This window comes from Onychomys torridus, chromosome 1, assembly GCF_903995425.1.
Source record: "Onychomys torridus chromosome 1, mOncTor1.1, whole genome shotgun sequence".
Classification (NCBI taxonomy): domain Eukaryota; kingdom Metazoa; phylum Chordata; class Mammalia; order Rodentia; family Cricetidae; genus Onychomys; species Onychomys torridus.
Genome location: NC_050443.1, coordinates 39,767,987 through 39,785,544, shown reverse-complemented (window position 1 = coordinate 39,785,544; position 17,558 = coordinate 39,767,987). Strand labels below are relative to the sequence as shown.

The 17,558-nt window shown below is 38.9% G+C and overlaps 1 protein-coding gene across 1 annotated transcript in view; it reads right to left on the bottom strand.

Annotated features, from left to right (window-relative positions):
• Herc2 (HECT and RLD domain containing E3 ubiquitin protein ligase 2) overlaps positions 1 to 17,558 on the bottom strand; it is a 224,647-nt gene that overhangs the window by 57,935 nt on the left and 149,154 nt on the right. The window contains exons 53-64 of the mRNA XM_036183790.1: positions 16,030 to 16,220; positions 15,135 to 15,240; positions 14,923 to 15,014; positions 10,101 to 10,276; positions 7,306 to 7,417; positions 4,758 to 4,839; positions 4,514 to 4,657; positions 3,077 to 3,167; positions 2,396 to 2,573; positions 2,133 to 2,214; positions 1,880 to 2,051; positions 909 to 1,053 (exon numbers count right to left, since the gene is read on the bottom strand). Coding sequence (XP_036039683.1) covers positions 909 to 1,053; positions 1,880 to 2,051; positions 2,133 to 2,214; positions 2,396 to 2,573; positions 3,077 to 3,167; positions 4,514 to 4,657; positions 4,758 to 4,839; positions 7,306 to 7,417; positions 10,101 to 10,276; positions 14,923 to 15,014; positions 15,135 to 15,240; positions 16,030 to 16,220 — 1,571 coding nt within the window. The remainder of the gene's footprint in view (positions 1 to 908; positions 1,054 to 1,879; positions 2,052 to 2,132; positions 2,215 to 2,395; positions 2,574 to 3,076; positions 3,168 to 4,513; positions 4,658 to 4,757; positions 4,840 to 7,305; positions 7,418 to 10,100; positions 10,277 to 14,922; positions 15,015 to 15,134; positions 15,241 to 16,029; positions 16,221 to 17,558) is intronic.

The window sequence follows — 17,558 nt, the reverse complement described above, 5'->3', positions numbered from 1 at the left end:
GTGAAGCTCTCTAATTAGCTGTCATGACTGTCATCATTTGGTCATCGTCAACCCCTGATGCTCAGCCATTATCTTGAAGGCTTCCATCTCATTTGTAAAACGTCTTGACCCACCACTGCATTGTCCATTTGTTAATAATTCCTGGGCCAGACATATTGCTGGTTTTATGAATTGCCAGCACTGCTTTATGAGTCATTTTGAACATGAGTAAGAAAAATCACTAAAATTTATTTTTTGTCTAGTATCATTTCAATAGTATAAAATAATTGACAAGTATAAGTCATCATATATTCATATATATGAGAGAGAGAAATGTGAATTAAAATGATGTATAATAGGGATCACTGAGATGGTTCAGCAAGTAAAAGTCCTTGTGGCCAAGAATGATGACCTAGTTCAGTCTCCAAGACTCATATGGGAAAAGGAGAGAGCCAACCCCAGAAAGTTGTCCTCTGACTTAAACATGTGTGTATACATGCACACAGACAGACAGACATAAACACACAGAGATAAAATAAATAATTGTAAAAAAATTAAAAATTACATATAATAAACCATTTATTTAAGAATATATTTCAGTATCAAATGGCAAATTTCAACAACATAAAAACTGTGATTACATTTGCACCAATCTAATATTAAAACACATCTAGGCATTCCAGCAATTTAGGGATATTTTTTGTTTTTATTTTCTTGGTGTGGCATGCTGAAAATGTAGTGCAGGCTGGCCTGCAACAACTCACTATGTAACTTAGGCTGGCCTTCAACTAGCTACTCCCTGGTTGCAGACACTGGGATTCCAGGCATACAACAGGATACCCAATTGAGTATTTCATTTTGACGAGACAAGGGCTGTACCCTGATGAGCACTCAAGAGGGCACCTTACCCCAGCCCACTAGAGCCTCACCTGCCCTGAGTCTGTAACTGCCAGGCAATGCAGGGCTCCAACCGCCACATGCACGATCTTCTTCCCTCTCAGTCCTTCCACTACCTGGGGCTTCCGCACGTGCACATCTGAACCGTGGCCCAGTCTGAAGTAGTCCCCTTTCCCCCTGAGAAGAAGGCAACAGTTCTACTACCACTGCATGGTTACAGTTTAACAATGCTATAAGAACACATTCACTGCCACACGCCTACAGTGGAGGGATAATGTCACATACAGTACTCAAGATCCTTGAACTCTGCCACTATACACCATAATCCAAACTAACCCACGCTAACTTGGCAGGAAGGACCCTTCTTGTGATGTGGTACGTCAGTTACTGTAGACCTACTTCACTGTAAAGAGACTGAATGGCCGACACTGCACACTCCCCTCCCAAGTGCTCTCGGATGTATTTTCAAGTTGCTAACTGCCTGACAGGACATCCAAGGATGGTCTGGACACCCATTCCTGCAGACTTTTTAAATAACACCAGCTCTCACAAGACCCTGGTAGAAATTTTTTTCAGGACCAAAGGAAGTTAGAAGTCTGTTTTGTTCTCCTTATTTCATATAGCTTCCAGTATAGTTGGGGATTTAGCTCAGTCGTAGAGCGCCTGCCTAGCAAGCGCAAGGCCCTGGGTTCGACCCTCAGCTCAAAAAATAAAAATAAAAAAAAAATAATGTAACACAGATTCGTTTTTAAAGCTATATAAACGTCATGCAAACTAGTTCAAAACTTCTCTAGATTTTCTTTACATAATGAACTGTAAGATCTTTCTTTTTCATAATTCTATCAGTAATTTCAATTCAATATAGATTTTTTCCCCCCCACAAAAAGATGTCAAATGAGTAAGAAAGTAACAGTTTTACAAGCAGCCTAGCCTAGGCACAGGGCAAAGCCTGAGTTCTCCACACATTCCACGTTCAGCAATGACACTGAGGAAGTTTACATACCATGTCCACACCACTCCTGACTTGGTGAGTGCCAAGGAAAACTGAGCTCCACACTCAATCTGGCACACACCCTGGCCATTTAGTCTCTCGATGTTCTGGGGAATGTTACAGCCTTCACTTCCTCCTCGGCCCAATTTTCCAAAATCACCATCACCCCAGGAAAATACCAACCCTAGGTTTAAAAAAGAATACCTCAGACAAATACTTAGTAACGTCTACCCAGCTGGAAACCCAGCACCACACCAGCTCCTACCTTCATCTGTCAGAGCCAGTGTCTGTGCATCTCTGCTTCCACAAGCAACCTGGACCACCCTGTGACCAAGGAGGACTTTGACCTACGCGATTACAAATTTAAAACAGAATGAAACATGGAGATAGAGAAAGCAATGGGAATTTTCCCACAGACTGAAAGTCAATAATGTTCATGTCTTTAAAAACCTAGACATGAGGCTTATCTTCACTTGAAAAATCAAAGTGATAAAGCTTTTCATAAGCAATAAAAATGTGTATAATCACCATTTTGGGCTTCAGCTGTGTTGTATTGTCCCCATGTCCCAGTCGGCCATACTCGCCAAGGCCCCAGGTGTACAGTTCCCCACTGGACGTCAGGGCTGCACTGTGAGAACTCCCGCAGGCAATGTCCCTGATGCGCTTGGTTTTCAGGGCCTCTATCAGCCTTGGTTTGTCACAGTTCCTAAGGCAAGAGTAAAGTACACTCCTTACCAATTGTCTTTTCACAGAGATGGCGCATCTTTGGTCAACAAAAATTATATATCACTCAAACTATTAAACCTTAAAAAAAGAGTGTGTGGCTGGGCACACATCTTTAATTCCAGCACTCAGGAGGGAAAGGCAGGAGGATCTCTGTGAGTTCGAGGCCAGCCTGGTCTACAGAGTGAGATCCAGGACAGGCAGCAAAACTACACAGAGAAACCCTGTCTCAAAAAACAAAAACAAAACAAATAAATAAACAAATAATCAGATAGATAGATAGATAGATAGATAGATAGATAGATAGATAAATTTTTTTTAAAAAGTGTGTCAAACTACAGTGTATCCATCCAGGTTTTTTTAAATTAATATTTACTTCAATAAATAATTTATGTATAATTTTCTATGAAACAACTATGAAAATACACTATTATTACTAGTTAACAGCTTCTTACTAATAAGCAGGAATGAAGGAAACAGTCTTACATTCTACTGAAGTGTCCAAGTTTTCCATCATCACCTTCACCCCATGAAAATACTTTCCCATCCACAGTTAAGGCTGTAGCATGCCGGCCACCTGCAACATTCATACAGGGGAAGGTTGCCAAAGTGTAGTGTATAAAAGGTTCACCATTTGCTACCCATTCTGCCTGGCACACAGCATGTACTCAATATGCATGTGTTAACTACATGAATAAACAGACCCATCACCAGAGTTTATCATAAAAGCTTTCTGGGTGACAGAAATAAAATAAATGGAATTTTAGTAAATTACAAATTGTTAAAAATATTTTACCTGAAAAGAACCAAAATAATAATGACTGCTCATGGGCTTCCATTACTTTAAACAGATTAAAAAGTCCAAACTAAGATAAAAAGAGTGAAAATAAGGACACTATAATTAGGCAGACAAATGCCATGATAAATACTCCATGATGAGCCAGCAGTGGGACTATTTAGACAATCTCCATTACTGGCAGTTAAGACATCGTATCCACTATTATGAAAGCACATCAGCTATGCTTTTCCCTGACACTCTCCCAGGCCAATGTTCTGCCTCAGGTTAAAGGCATGCAGTCTGGCTATACAGTCAGGGCACTACAAACCACTGAGCTCCAAGGCGGTCGAGCAAATGGGGCTCCTGGTACCCAGTATTCTCTTTCTATCTTATCACCAACAGAAAACTCCGTATTATCAGGGGCAACAATAAGCTTAACTCTAGAGAGGGGCTGCATGGGGCCATCTTCCCACAGAGATAGGCCAGAAGAGCCACAGAGTGCTCTTCACAGGCAGATGACTTACAGGTAGGCTCAGACCCTAACCCTGGAGCTAACAGGGGAGGAAAGTAAATTCTTATTTTGTTTGTAGGTTCTATCAAACCCTATCCAGTATGAGCATGAATTGAGCTTGGTATGGAGAGTTCAGTTCCACTCCTCAAGAGTCTCTAGCATGGTGCTTCATAACATTTTAGTAATGCCAAAGCTAAAACTGAAGGACAGCAATGAACTTGTTCAAAAATTATCTTTCTCATCATTGAGAATTCACAGGTACTTTGGAGAATTTGATGAAAGCCACTGACTTTTCACAGTAAAATAGCGTATTTAAGCAATAGAACTTTATAATTTCATAGCTAAAAAATGCTGGGCCTGACATAATCACTCTACGACTGAACACACTATCCTTGAGAGGTACACCCATACACCTGAAATGTCAACAATGTGACTTCCAAAAAAGCATTATTAAGAACTAATAACTAAATCTTAGACTACCCAGGGATTCACATCGTGCACCTTTTTCTTCAGAATGGTGAACTAAAACTTGAAAAAGAACACAAGGGTACTTCAGGGAGTTCCTGAAGGGCCTCTATCACTTGCAGGAGCAAAAGGCATATTAGGCACATGAACACTAATGCTAGACTCGTACCTGAGTGAACCGCTACCTTCTTGACCACATAGCTGCTGAGGGCTGTGATCTGCCGAGGAATAGGAACCGTCCCACTAGACATACCCAGCCCCAGCCGGCCATTTGTGGCTTCTCCACAAGAATACACCTTCCCTTCCACAGTCACTGAAAGAACAATCAGAAGAAGTCTCACTTCTCACAACATAAAAGCTACTTTTAAAAATACATGTTAAACATGATTTTCCCAATATTAGAATAATCATACCTGCAAACAAGCTCTTAGAACCACCAGCTACCTGAACCACATTCAGAGCAGACAGAGTCTCAGAGAATGAAGGAACCTTGATCTGGAATAGGATTTTTTAAAGCAAAGGAAGGAAAAAGACAATGTTTAAACGTTTTCAATCCTAAGTGATTTAACTGATGACATACAGACTTATTGCTAATTTGAGATTAACTTAACCACAGGAGTCCTTAGCTCTTAGAAGTACAAACTAAGTACTTTGGGGATGAAAGAATACAATTAGATTTACTTAGAGTGGATATGCAGGGCAGAAACACAATTAGACCAGGGGTTGGGGAGATGACTCAGTCAAGGGCCTGCCATGCAAGCATGGGGATTCGAGTCCAATCCCCACATTCCAATAAAAGAGCCAGGGGTGGTGCCCTGTGCTTATCATCTCAATGCTGGGGAAGAAAGGCAGCTGGGTCCTTTGGAGCTTGCTGGTCAGCCAACCTAGCCTGAGCAGTGAATTTGGGACTAACAAAAGATCTTGTCTCAAAAAACAAAGCAAATGGTGCCTAAGGAACTGCCATATGCATGAACACATACCAAAAATCAGCCAGTTATAGGCAACATTTGGAGTCTGAAACAGGGACATGAGAGGTCACAACTCTGAACCTTTCTACTTTGTGAGCATTTCTGTACTGAAAGGTATAAAATGGAATATATATGCTATGATTTGAGCATAAAATGCTACCACAGGTTCATGTGTTTGAACATTTAGTCTCCAGCTCATGGTACTCTGCTGGAGAATTCTGTAGCAGGTGGGAGGTAGGTAGCGGAAAGAGGATACTTGGGGGTTGACTTGAGGGTTAAAGCACAACACTGCTTGTGGTCTTCTCTCTGATTCCCAATCTGCTCAGATGGAAAAGCAAGCTACTGCCTCCATGCCTTCCCCACATTGACACACTGTGTCCCTCTCCAGGTGTGGGCCCAAGCACATTGAGCAAGGTCAAACAATATATAATATAAAGATGAAAAATAAAAAAGTAAACTGCTCTTCAAGTCATAGCCTTGTTCACTCTGACTTTCACTCACATCTCTAGGAAATTGTATGCTAACTGGGTGTGGTGGGGCACATCTTTAATCTCAAAGCTTGATGAGCAGAGGCAGATAGTGATCTCTGAGTTTAGGGACAACCTGGCTTACAGAGTTAGTCCAAGGCCAGCCAGGGATGATATATAGTGAGGCCCTGTCTCAAATAGGAAAAAAAAGAAAGAAAGGAAAAAGGGGAGGGAGGGAGAGAGGAAGGGAGGGAGGGAAGGAAATTATATGTTTCTGTTTTCCACTGTAGATAGATGTGGTTTAAATTGAAAATCCTCTAAGAAACCCTTTATTATTACATCATGGCTTGTTTTATCATTATGAACAGACCTGGAAATATAAGGTAAAACAGTCTTTGACCAGATAAGACCTAGATCTAACTGCCAATGACCCCTGCAAAATGGAGATCTGGGACCTTAGGACATAAATGTAATTTAAGGCTGCCCAAATAACAATAAAAATTAGTTCCAATACGAACATGGAGGAGGTTCAAGTAAGTGAGTTCTAATAGTTTCTGCTTCTGGACAATGCAGGTGATAGAGGCATATGACTGATGACACCACCACAGAAAACTAAAAAGAACAGATTTCATCGGATGAACTTGTCTCCCAATACTAAAATTTGGAGGAAGTTGTCTCAAGCAAGACATAATGTACAATGAAATCAATCCTAATTCAAATGCATTATTTGTTATAGTTACTCTTTTTTTTTTTTTGGAAAATCTTACCTTTTTTGTGAATAAGTATTTCACAAATTAGCCTTTAACCCAACTATTTATGAAATCAAGTACAAGCATAGAAACAAAATGTTATATGGCTTCTCCTTGGTCTCAGGACTTACTAACAGTGAAGGGAGGGAATGGGAGAAGAGGGAGGAAAAACTGAGGTCAGGATGGATGGGATGGATGGATGGATGGATGGATGGATGGATGGATGGATGGATGGATGGATGGATGGATGGATAGATAGATAGATAGATAGATAGATAGATAGATAGATAGATAGATAGGGTGGGTAAATGACTGGGGGGGGGGTGATAAGTCTCTACCCATAAGCCACGCCATGCACATTCAGGTCTATTTTCCCCCCGCTTCTCTATGCTCACAAAGCATCCTCTCCATAAAAACTATACTACCTCAAATACTGAGAAAGCAAAAAAGTCAGTTTGTTCATCTGTGTACCACTACAGCATTTTTACACATTATTCTGTAAGTGTAAGTGTTTTACTGTACCGAAGGCAAGATAGAGTCATAATCTACAGTTTTGACCTGTGCATTTCACGTATGTTTTAGTTTATGCTATAGTCTATTAGGGCCAGAATACAACTATATCTAAAGGAGAGAAGCTGCTCACAAACTCAACCTGACACAGTATATTACCTTTGAAAATGGAATTCAAAACCCACATCCAGAAAGTGGCACTTTAAAGAGCCTTAGACAGAAGCAACAACAAGCACTCACATCAGCCACAGGGAACAGGGTAAGTACCTTAGAGCCTTTGAGCCCTCCCAGCTGGTCCTTGTCATTCAGTCCCCACACAAACACTTTGGTTCTTATTGTAGCTGTTGACTCCAACCCCGAAGTCTTCTTTCTAATGAGACTAGGCAGGAAAACAAAGGTAGAATAAAGCTTATCCAGCACAAAGCATTTAACACACACAAGAGAACCTCCAAGTAATGAGCACATTCTTGTCACTCTTAGAAACTCTTACCAGATCTGCTTTAACACATGAAACCACCAATCTGTATATGAGAAAGTGCTCCAGAGAACCAACATCTCTAGAGACATGGATGAAAGTTGTACATTAAACTGTATCTTACTTTCAGTACAATAAACATTTATACAGTAGTTTGTGTTGTTTTTATCCATTTGATTGTTCGTTTTTGAGATGGGGGTTCCATCTGGCATGGAACTCACTAGCTAGGCTAGGCTGTTCATTAAACTGACAGAGATCTGTCTGCCTTGGCTCCCTAGGTGCTAGGATTATAGGTGTGTACCACCGCACCTGGTAATATGTTATCTTTTAATAGCAGAATTTATATCTTATCCTTTTATTTTTGTGGAGAACATTCCAGAATCAGATAAATTGGTCATTCCCACACCATAAGATTCTGCGAGGCAAAACTTCTATAATCCAGGGCATATCTGCTTTCTTCCTAAACACAAGTTAAACGTAACACTGCTTCACTGGCTAAGAACAAGCTGGAGGTTCTGCTGTCCTCTCACTCCTGGGCTGCTACCTACCTTGCTGAACCCATCTCCTGACCTGTCCTTGATGGTAGGACACCAAGTCACCATCAGCCACAGTACTCCAGTTCTTAATTTGATAAAGGCTCATAGTGCACAGGACAGAGTTAAGATTGTCTCAGCTGGTACTTTGATGCCAAGTGCTAAAACTCTGCTTCTTTTACTTGTTTTTTTGATCCATTTTTATAAGGAATGGAAGATCCTGAGTTTTAGAAACTACCCTTTATGTAAATAGGTTTTTTAAAAAATAAATAAGTGTTATATAGCAATAAATATTTACTTTAGGAGATCAAAACCCCATGGTATGAAAATAAAAATGTAGAAAGCTGACTTACCTGGTAAGAGGCAAAGTAGAACAAATTAATATACAAAGTACAATATTATCATGTAATAGATTTTGGTCAAAAATATAGCTGGGAAACAAGTACTGATATTCAGAATATTCAGTGAGTGGTACAATGTTAAGTACTAAATGGTCAGCTAAACATAATCACTGTGGACACATGCAATTTGGGGGCAGGCTCTGAGAAAGACTGCTTAGACTGCTTGTTAATCCAGACATTATTAGATTAATTAATAGCATTATTTGGGAATTTAAAGATGCACTCAAATGTCTCGATTTTCTTGTTAGTGTATTCAATTACAAAAAACAAAACAAACAAAAAAATCCTCATCACTAAGTTATGGTTACCTCAAATATATAATAGATGTATTAATTATACCTGCCCAATTCATTTTAGTAGCCACTAAATGAGAAAAACTAACTTACAATTCTCACATTGTAAATAAGCTAGTATATATATGTACATACTGTTTTCTTTTCAACATCTATGCAGAGGTTTTGAAATAAGGCAGGACAGCATATAAAACCAATACCACAGGCCCTGGAATTACCTGGCTTACCCCACAGTTGCTGGCCCACTCATGACAAGAGCATGTATTGATCAGTAGTACAGATAGAGCTACTCTCTCTGTCTCCTTACATCACTGAAAGTAACTTACAGTAAAATGCATTTGGTCAACTGAGTTGCCTCCAATGCCTATGGAAGGCTCTTGCCCTACTAGGAACTCTACAAGGCCTTAGCAATGCTGGAGACATAGAAATTTATTCTGCACATGGTTTGTCTGAACAACTCCACATGCACCAATTCATCCACAAAAGCACAACATGTGAGGAAAGTGATTATCTGCAATGTTGCTGTTAGGATAGCAAATGAAGCCTAAAGTAGTCCTTGTTATATACATGTCATGGAATAAACACACAAACGGAAGAAGCTGTCACCCCTGACATATGCTACTCAATGCCTTTTGCCTGCCCACCCTGCTTCTCAACACTGACTCTTCCTGTCAGAGGCAATGTTCCACTTTAGTCCCTCAAGTCAGTATGCAATCCCCTTTCTTTCCAGCTCTAATATCAAACTGATGCAGATGCGTCTGTCTAATTTCATTTGTGTCCACCACAGGGCTGACCCACAGAAGATGTTCCACAGACACATGTTGAATGATGATTACAGTAACAGTCATCACTATCTCACATACAAAGACAGGAATAACAAGTCGTCATAAGATTTCATAAAAATTATACACAAGAGCCTCAAGATAATCCAGAGACACTTGTATAACAATGTCCAAGTACTTAATGCTACCAAATTATAAACTTAAAATTGCTAAAACGGAAAATTATACTTAGTATATTTTACCATAATACAGAAAAACTAAAACATTTAAGTTAATAGTAAAATAACTGGCAATAAAATATACCACGCCATTTCCGTAGACAATCATGTTCTAGCATAGAAAAGGAAGCTACAAGGATTTACACCATAATAGTAACAAAGATGTTTCGGGTTAAAAACAAAGTAAACTTTTTTTCCCCCCATCTTCTTTCCAATGTTTTTTTTTTTTTTTTGAAATGTGTATTTTCTTAATGTTTTATTCTTTGAAAATTCAACTGAATGCTCACGCATCCTAGTAGGCACGCTGCTCTCTCCTCTTGTGGAGAGTAAAGGCGCAAGCCCAGCAACAGGGCCTCTCACCTGCCAGTGCTGCCTTTGTCGTCCTCCTCCTCCTCATTATCTGAAGCCAGAAAAGGGACCGCAGCCAAGTCCTCCTCCTCAGCACGGATGCGTCCCAGCAGGATGAGACCGTGGATTTTACAGTCAATTCCTGAGCTCCTGCACTGTTTGATTGCAATCTCGATGTACCTGTGATACTGGATGAGGAAAGAATGAGCTACAGACTTCTCAGACTCAAGAAACAGACACTGAGATTCTGGGAAGATGGCAGATTACAAAGTGCATCTGTAATTTCATGAGTCTGGGTAGAAGAAGGCCAAGATGAAAGGCCTTCAATGGAGAAATAACAGAAAGAACTACAGAAAACAGGTTCTATTTCCTGACCCCAAAGAAGCCAGTTAGCTCATCTGACCATACCAAGGAGCACAGTCAGAGCTGAACCCTGCCAGGAAGTGCCCTGAAGGGACTCCTAGCTCCCAGGGAAAGCATGAGAACAGGCTGCCAGAAGAGAAGGTGTGGGCTGTTGGAAATTCAAACTGGAGGCAGAACTTCAAGTTAACTAGACCTCAGCAAACCACACTAGAAAGAAGTGGAAGAATCTGAAGTTGAACATTTCCAACACTTAAAATCCTCCTTCCTCACCACCGCCTGGAGAGCAGGCAGTCTACAGTGAGGCAGTGGAGATGAGGGAAGAATGCCAGAGATTGAACCAAGTCTGCCTGCCTGGCCAGCCAAAGAAGGGTAAGGGATCCTAAGGTTGAGAAATCCCATAAAACAAGTGAATTGGACCCAGGGAAGGGGCTGCAAAACCTGGAACATGGTGTAGCATATGGCCAGAAGTACCAAACCCCAAGCTACACAGTGTAGAGGAGCAGAAGCACATAAAGAGAGTATGAAGCTAAGATTGCAGCAGCCCAAGAGAAAAGGAGACACAGAGGTTCCATGGAGTACGTGGCAGGACCTGATGCAGTCCGTGTCCTGATACACAGAACACACACAGGGACAGACTCTCCCCTACCAGGTGCAAGAAACACTCACTGAGAACATGGTACCTTCTATTTTAGTCTGTAAGGCTTTCATCATTAACTTTTGAGTTTAGCTTCCTATCTTATACATATGCATGTTTTCATTTTGAAAATCTTATTATTCTTCCACATTTACATTCTTGTACATTAAGTAGTCGACTGATCTGCTGTAATTTATATCTTATTGGAAAAGGCTCTTAGGTCTATGCCTCTTTTCTCTAAATCTAATATACAATATCTTCCACTGCTATTTTTTATACTTCTTACTCTGTTTCTTTCCCCACAGTTCCTTCATTAATTGCTTAAAATACTGATCCTCGTAACCCTGTGTGTTTGTAACATTTCCCCCCCAGTACACTAGTGTCCCTGTCTCCAAGTCTCACAGGGACACACGTGAGCACAGAGAACTCCCTCCTGTGGCTAACACTGGTACTACTGTCAAAACATCACAAATACCACTGCAGTCAGCTTTCCCAATATAAACCCAAGTCAAGACAATCCACACTGTTAAATTCACATGAAAGAAAAGGAAAGGGAGAAAACTATCGACCCAAACATACACATACATACACACACACACACACACACACACACACACACACACACACACTATGTAAATAAGTAAACTAATGAAAACTACAAAAATATAAAAAGTATAGAGTGCCACTATATGTTAATAAAGGGAACAATTCACCAAGAGGACACAACTATTCTAAGTATTTAATATCTTGAATCTTGTGGCTCCAAACTCCATAAAACAAACAGTAAAAGGCATGAAAGGTCACATATGTCATGACAAAATAATAGTGAGAAACTGGATTTAACAGGTATCTACAGAATATTTCACCCATCTCTAAAAATTGATCATGTTACAGGCCACAAAGATATCAGAGACAGAGATAGAGAGAAGGAGACACAAATAATCCCTGAACACAGTGGAAAAAAAAATCCATCCCAAAGTGAACCTCAGAAGACACACAAACACTTGAAGATTAAAGAATACATTTCAGATGAGCAGTGATTCACTGAAGAAACGGGGAAGGAAATGTCCAAGTTCCTCCAATGAGAGTATGGATAATGTAGCAGTACCCACAGATAAGCCATGCAGTCCAAGGAGAGGCAGTCATACATAGATTCTTAAAGAAATAACCAAAGATACACCTCAAAGTTCTGGAAAATAAGAAGAAACTAAACCGAAATGCAGCAACTGGTAAATAACAAAGATTAGAGCAAAAATCAATGAAACAGAGACTAAAGGAACACTACAGAAAAATCAGAGCTGGTTCTTTGGAAAGACTAGTAGGACTGACAAATCCCTAGCCAAACATACCAAAAGAAAGAGAAAGATGATTTTAACTAGTGAAATTAGAGGTGAAAAAGAAGTTATTAAAACAGGCTCCAAACCCATAAGCTCATTAGAGAATACTTAAAAAATATAAATTCCAAGTTTGGAAATCCAGAAGAAATGAAAAAGTTTCTAAACGCCTATGACCTACTGGAATTAAATCTAGGGGATATAAACAATATAAACAAATCCATAACATTAAAAGAGATTGAAGCAGTATATAAGTATTTCTTCAGAACGAAAAGCCCAGGACTGGATGAGTTTACTGATGAATAATAGCAAATGTTTAAGGGAAATCTGATACCCGTCAACATTTGTAAACATTTCACAAAACAGAAAGGGAAAGGGACAGTATCAAATTTATTCTACTAAGCCAGTGTCACCTTGATATCAAAAGCAAACAAAGAATCTCAAAAGAAACCATGACTAATTTCCTTATAAACAAATAGAATAATACCTACAAATTGAGTTCAACCTCACATTAATAAGATCATATGCAATGATCAAGTTGGTTACCTTCCACAGATGGAAGGTTGGTTCAATATATGCAAACCAGTGTAATATAACATATTAATAGACTTAAGGCTTGAAATCATATATCATCTCAATAAATACAGAAAAGGCAGTTTACAGAGTTGAACTAATGATAAAATTCCTGAGGAAATTAGGAATAAATGGAACATACCCCCATACAGTAATATCAGCTATTAGATACAGCAAACTTACAGCCAACACTGTACTAAATGGGGGAAAAACTGGTATCTCCTGTAAAATAGAAATGACAAGAGAATCTGCTTTCTCCAGTCTTACATAATATAGTACTCATCATCTCAGCCACAGCAGTAAGACGAGACAGAAACTAAAGGATAAAAACTGGAAAGATATTAATGTGCAGATGGCACGATTCTATACTTAAAAGACACTATGAGTCTAATGAGGAACTGGACGATCTGATAAATGCTTTCACTAAAGTTGCAATATACAGAATTGTAATACAAATAGTAATAGCTTTTATTTCTACAGCAATCAAGAACTTGCTGAGAAAGGAACTCAGGAAAAAAATCATGTATACCATATTTTCTTCAAAAGAGAGGAAGGAAGGAAGGAAGGAAGGAAGGAAGGAAGGAAGGAAGGAAGGAAATAATTCTAGGAATAAACCTCCTAGCAAAAGACAAGTATAAAAACTCTGAAGATGCTGAAGACAACGCTAGGTTACTGAAAGACTCCCATGCTCCTGGATTGGCAGAGTTAATATAAAAACAGCTAGGTTACCAAAAGTAATTAAGAGATTCAATACAATCTTCTTCAAAGTTGCAATGATATTAACAGAAGTCAAAAAAAATCTTAAAATTCATATGGAAATATAAAAACAACCTGGGTAGCCAAAGCAATTCTACAATTCTACGCATAAAGAACACTGCCAGATGTATCATAGTACAGGACCTCAAATTAGAGCTACAGTGACAGAGACCACATGGTACTGGGACAAAAACAAACATGCAGACAAATTAAAAAGAATGGAGGACCTAGAAATAAACTCACACAGCTATTCTTCAAAAACGGTGTCAAAAACAAACACTGGAAAAAATACAACTTGTTAAACACAACTGATGTCCACCTGCAGAAGACTAAGAAGATCCTTATCTCGCTAGACACAAAACTTAAGGCGAACTAGAGAGTAACTGGAAACCGTGAAACTGCTAAGGGGAAATGCAGAGAAAACACTCCACATAGGTATACACAAGAACTTTCCACAGAACACCAAGAGCAGAGCTAACAGCCCCAAGAGTTAACAAATCAAAGTACAAGAAGTTTCTGCACAGCAAAAGAAACCATGAGCAGAGGGAACAACCTGCCTACAGGCTTTCAGAAAACCTTTGCCAGATGGTTTTAGGATTTAAGAGACACCATAAACTTGTATTCTTTCTGCAAGTTATGTTATTACTACTTCACAAGTTCAGCAGTTGAAGCACAAGGTACAGCAACAAAAAAGCAATTTTAATATCATAAATATGGTCAGAAAATCTACCACTAAAAATACTAAGTGTTTACAAATATGTGTGGATGTAAAGAGTAACTTCAGCCGGGTGGTGGTGGCACACGCCTTTAATCCCAGCACTCGGGAGGCAGAGCCAGGTGGATCTCTGTGAGTTCAAGGCCAGCCTGGTCTACAGCTTGAGTTCCAGGACAGCCAAGACTACACAGAGAACCCTGTCTTGAAAACAAAACAAAACAAACAAAAATGAGTAACTCCAATCAAAGTTATTTTAAAGAGTACTAGGAATATGAACCTATGCATATTACCAAAAACAGTGAAAAGTAAAATCAGTTTTGTTTCTTTTCCAAAAGTAATGGTATAAAATAAGGCATTGAAATATGTAAATCATTTAAGAAGGAAAAAACTGGGTTGAGTGCTAACTGTCATACATGTCCTACATGAAATCACACAAAAAGAAACAAGACTATAACTCACCTCTGCACAGTCATTTAGCAGGGGCACAGTGGTGTCAGTTTGGTTGATATTAATGGTCTTTAGTTCAATTAGGTTATTTAAGGAATTTCCACCTAGGACAAAAAAAAAAAAATAAAAAATAAAAAAAATAAAGAAATCAAACAAACAATCTTTATTAAACATAAGGAAAGGCTTCTTTTAGAGGAAACGAATTCAATTACGAACTCAATTACCTGACACCACAACCAGGGATGGCATGTAGCTACTGTCTGCTGGATCTACTATCATTTTTAATCTATGAACAAGAACATCTGGGAAAATCTCCAAACGAATCCAGTGCTTTTTCAAAAACAGAGAAGAAAAAAATATACTCTCAGTTACCAAAATTTAAGTTATATTTAGCTGCTAAAATTTATCACTAGGAGCTAGCATGGTGGCTCAGTGGACTGAGGCACTTGTTGCTAAGCCTAGGAACCTGAGTTCAACCCCAAGAACCTACATGGTAGAAAACCAACAAGTTCTGACCCCTACGTGCATACACACATACAAAGAAATAAAGGCATTAAGTTAAAGTAAAATAAAATGGTATCATGGAAGCCTGAACTTAAGATTTTAAATACAAAATATAGCATGAAAATCTACCCTTACTCTGGAAGAAAGAACATCTTCCTCACCACTTGCTGATTAGAGCAACATCTTACTCCAAGTCACATAAATGATACATTTATAGACTTCTGACCACGGTTAGTCCTTTTACACCAAAGAAAATGCCCCCTTCCCATTACATCCACCCTGTTGGCACACATGTACAAACAGTATTAGTACAATCCCCAAAACTCATCTGTATGTTAGAATAACTTCTAACCAGAAGTATAACAGGAATTAATATTTTATATATGAAAATATAAAAAAAACTGGTCATTTAATAAAATCTGTTGTTCATAGTATTTAAAAATCTAACAACAATACACAATATACTACTCTGTACGTTTAAAATTATTTATGAACTGAAATATAAAGAGCGTTGAGGGGGTATCAGCAAAGCTAAAGGTTCTTCTGTTCATTGCAAAGTTCTACAATCCATCTTCCAAATCAAGAGCATATGCTAACACACCCCACAAATATTACCTTCCCCTGAGACCCAGAAGACTGCCAACAGGGCTCACTGCCATCAATGAGACGAGAAGCCTGGTTTACGGAGGACGACACATTCAGGCTCTTCACCATTCGGGACCAGCTGTCTAGAAGCATTCCAGGCTGGCTGCTATGACATCGCTTCAGCTGCTTTCCAGAACGGCCACAAAATACTGCAGACTGCCCTATTGCATGGAACCACACAGAGGGTAAACACTTGTGTGACTGGACAGAGCCTCCATGTTTGAGAAACTAAGAGGACTACACAGCCAAGAGCTTCTAACTGTACTATTGTTTAACTATCTGTGAATTTAAAAAGAGTTAGTTAATACCAAAAATGGCCTTTAAAAAACATTCTTATTTTATATCAATTTGAAAGAGGAAGTCTGCATAATGCTGTAATTCATTCCACTTAAATCTTCTCAGGTAATAATAGGGCAATGTATTTCCAAACAACCTGTGTCAGTTCACACACACACACACACACACACACACACACACACACACAAAATATTTTAGAACTGTGTTTAGGATCTGAGGGAGTAGTTCAGTGGGAGAGTGCTTGCCTGGCATACAGGATGGCCCAGAATCAATCTCCAGCACCACAAAAAAATAAAAATAAAAATATATATAAAAAATATAAATGCAGAGCTAAAGATCAACTTTGTAAAGTATTTACACATGCATTAGTGGTAAACTAAGAAATTCACCTAGACTTTCCCAACCAGAAGAACTAGACAAGGCAAAGTAAACAAACCTCTGTTTGAAAGTACCATAAATAATGAGCTAGAAAAGAATTAAGGGCAGCATCTAAAGAAGGCTAGGGATAAAAACAAGTGTACAGAGGAGACATGGCCTGGATCTCACAGATCCTTTTATTACCTATTAGAAAGGACCAAAAAGGTTGTAAGTAGCCACAGAAACCAAGCTGCATTTGAGATCCCAACAGAAAGTACAAAGGAAGAGTAAACTATGAAGTGATGTTAGGTTTGGGAGGTGCTTTCTTTTCTGTTTGTTTAATAGATTATAGCTCAACAAACAACTATGTCAGTCAATGATAGTTGATAAAAGTGAGCTCAAATAGATACTTATTGCTAGTATCTGACAAAATAACCCTCTCTTCCCTCATTCTTTGAACAAAATGAGTATTAGGCCCAAACTAATTCCAGAAACAATTTTTAAAACACAAGGGCCATGAGATGGTAGTTAAGAGCAATGGCTGTTCTTCCAAAGGACCTAGGTTTAATACCTAGGTCCTACATGGTAGCTCATCGCCATCTGTAACTCCAGTCCTAGGGAATCTGATGATCTTTTCTGGCCTCTGAAGGTACCAGGCATGCAGATGATACACACAGATATGTTTGCACTCAAAGTAACCATATACATAAAATAATTTCAAGGACACAAGGAAACATGACTTAAAACACCAAAAATAAAAAACAAAGACAAAAAAAAAAAAACCATAAGAAAGAATAAATGTAACCAGATAGTTGTGGGATATTTGTACACTGTATGAAGGTGCA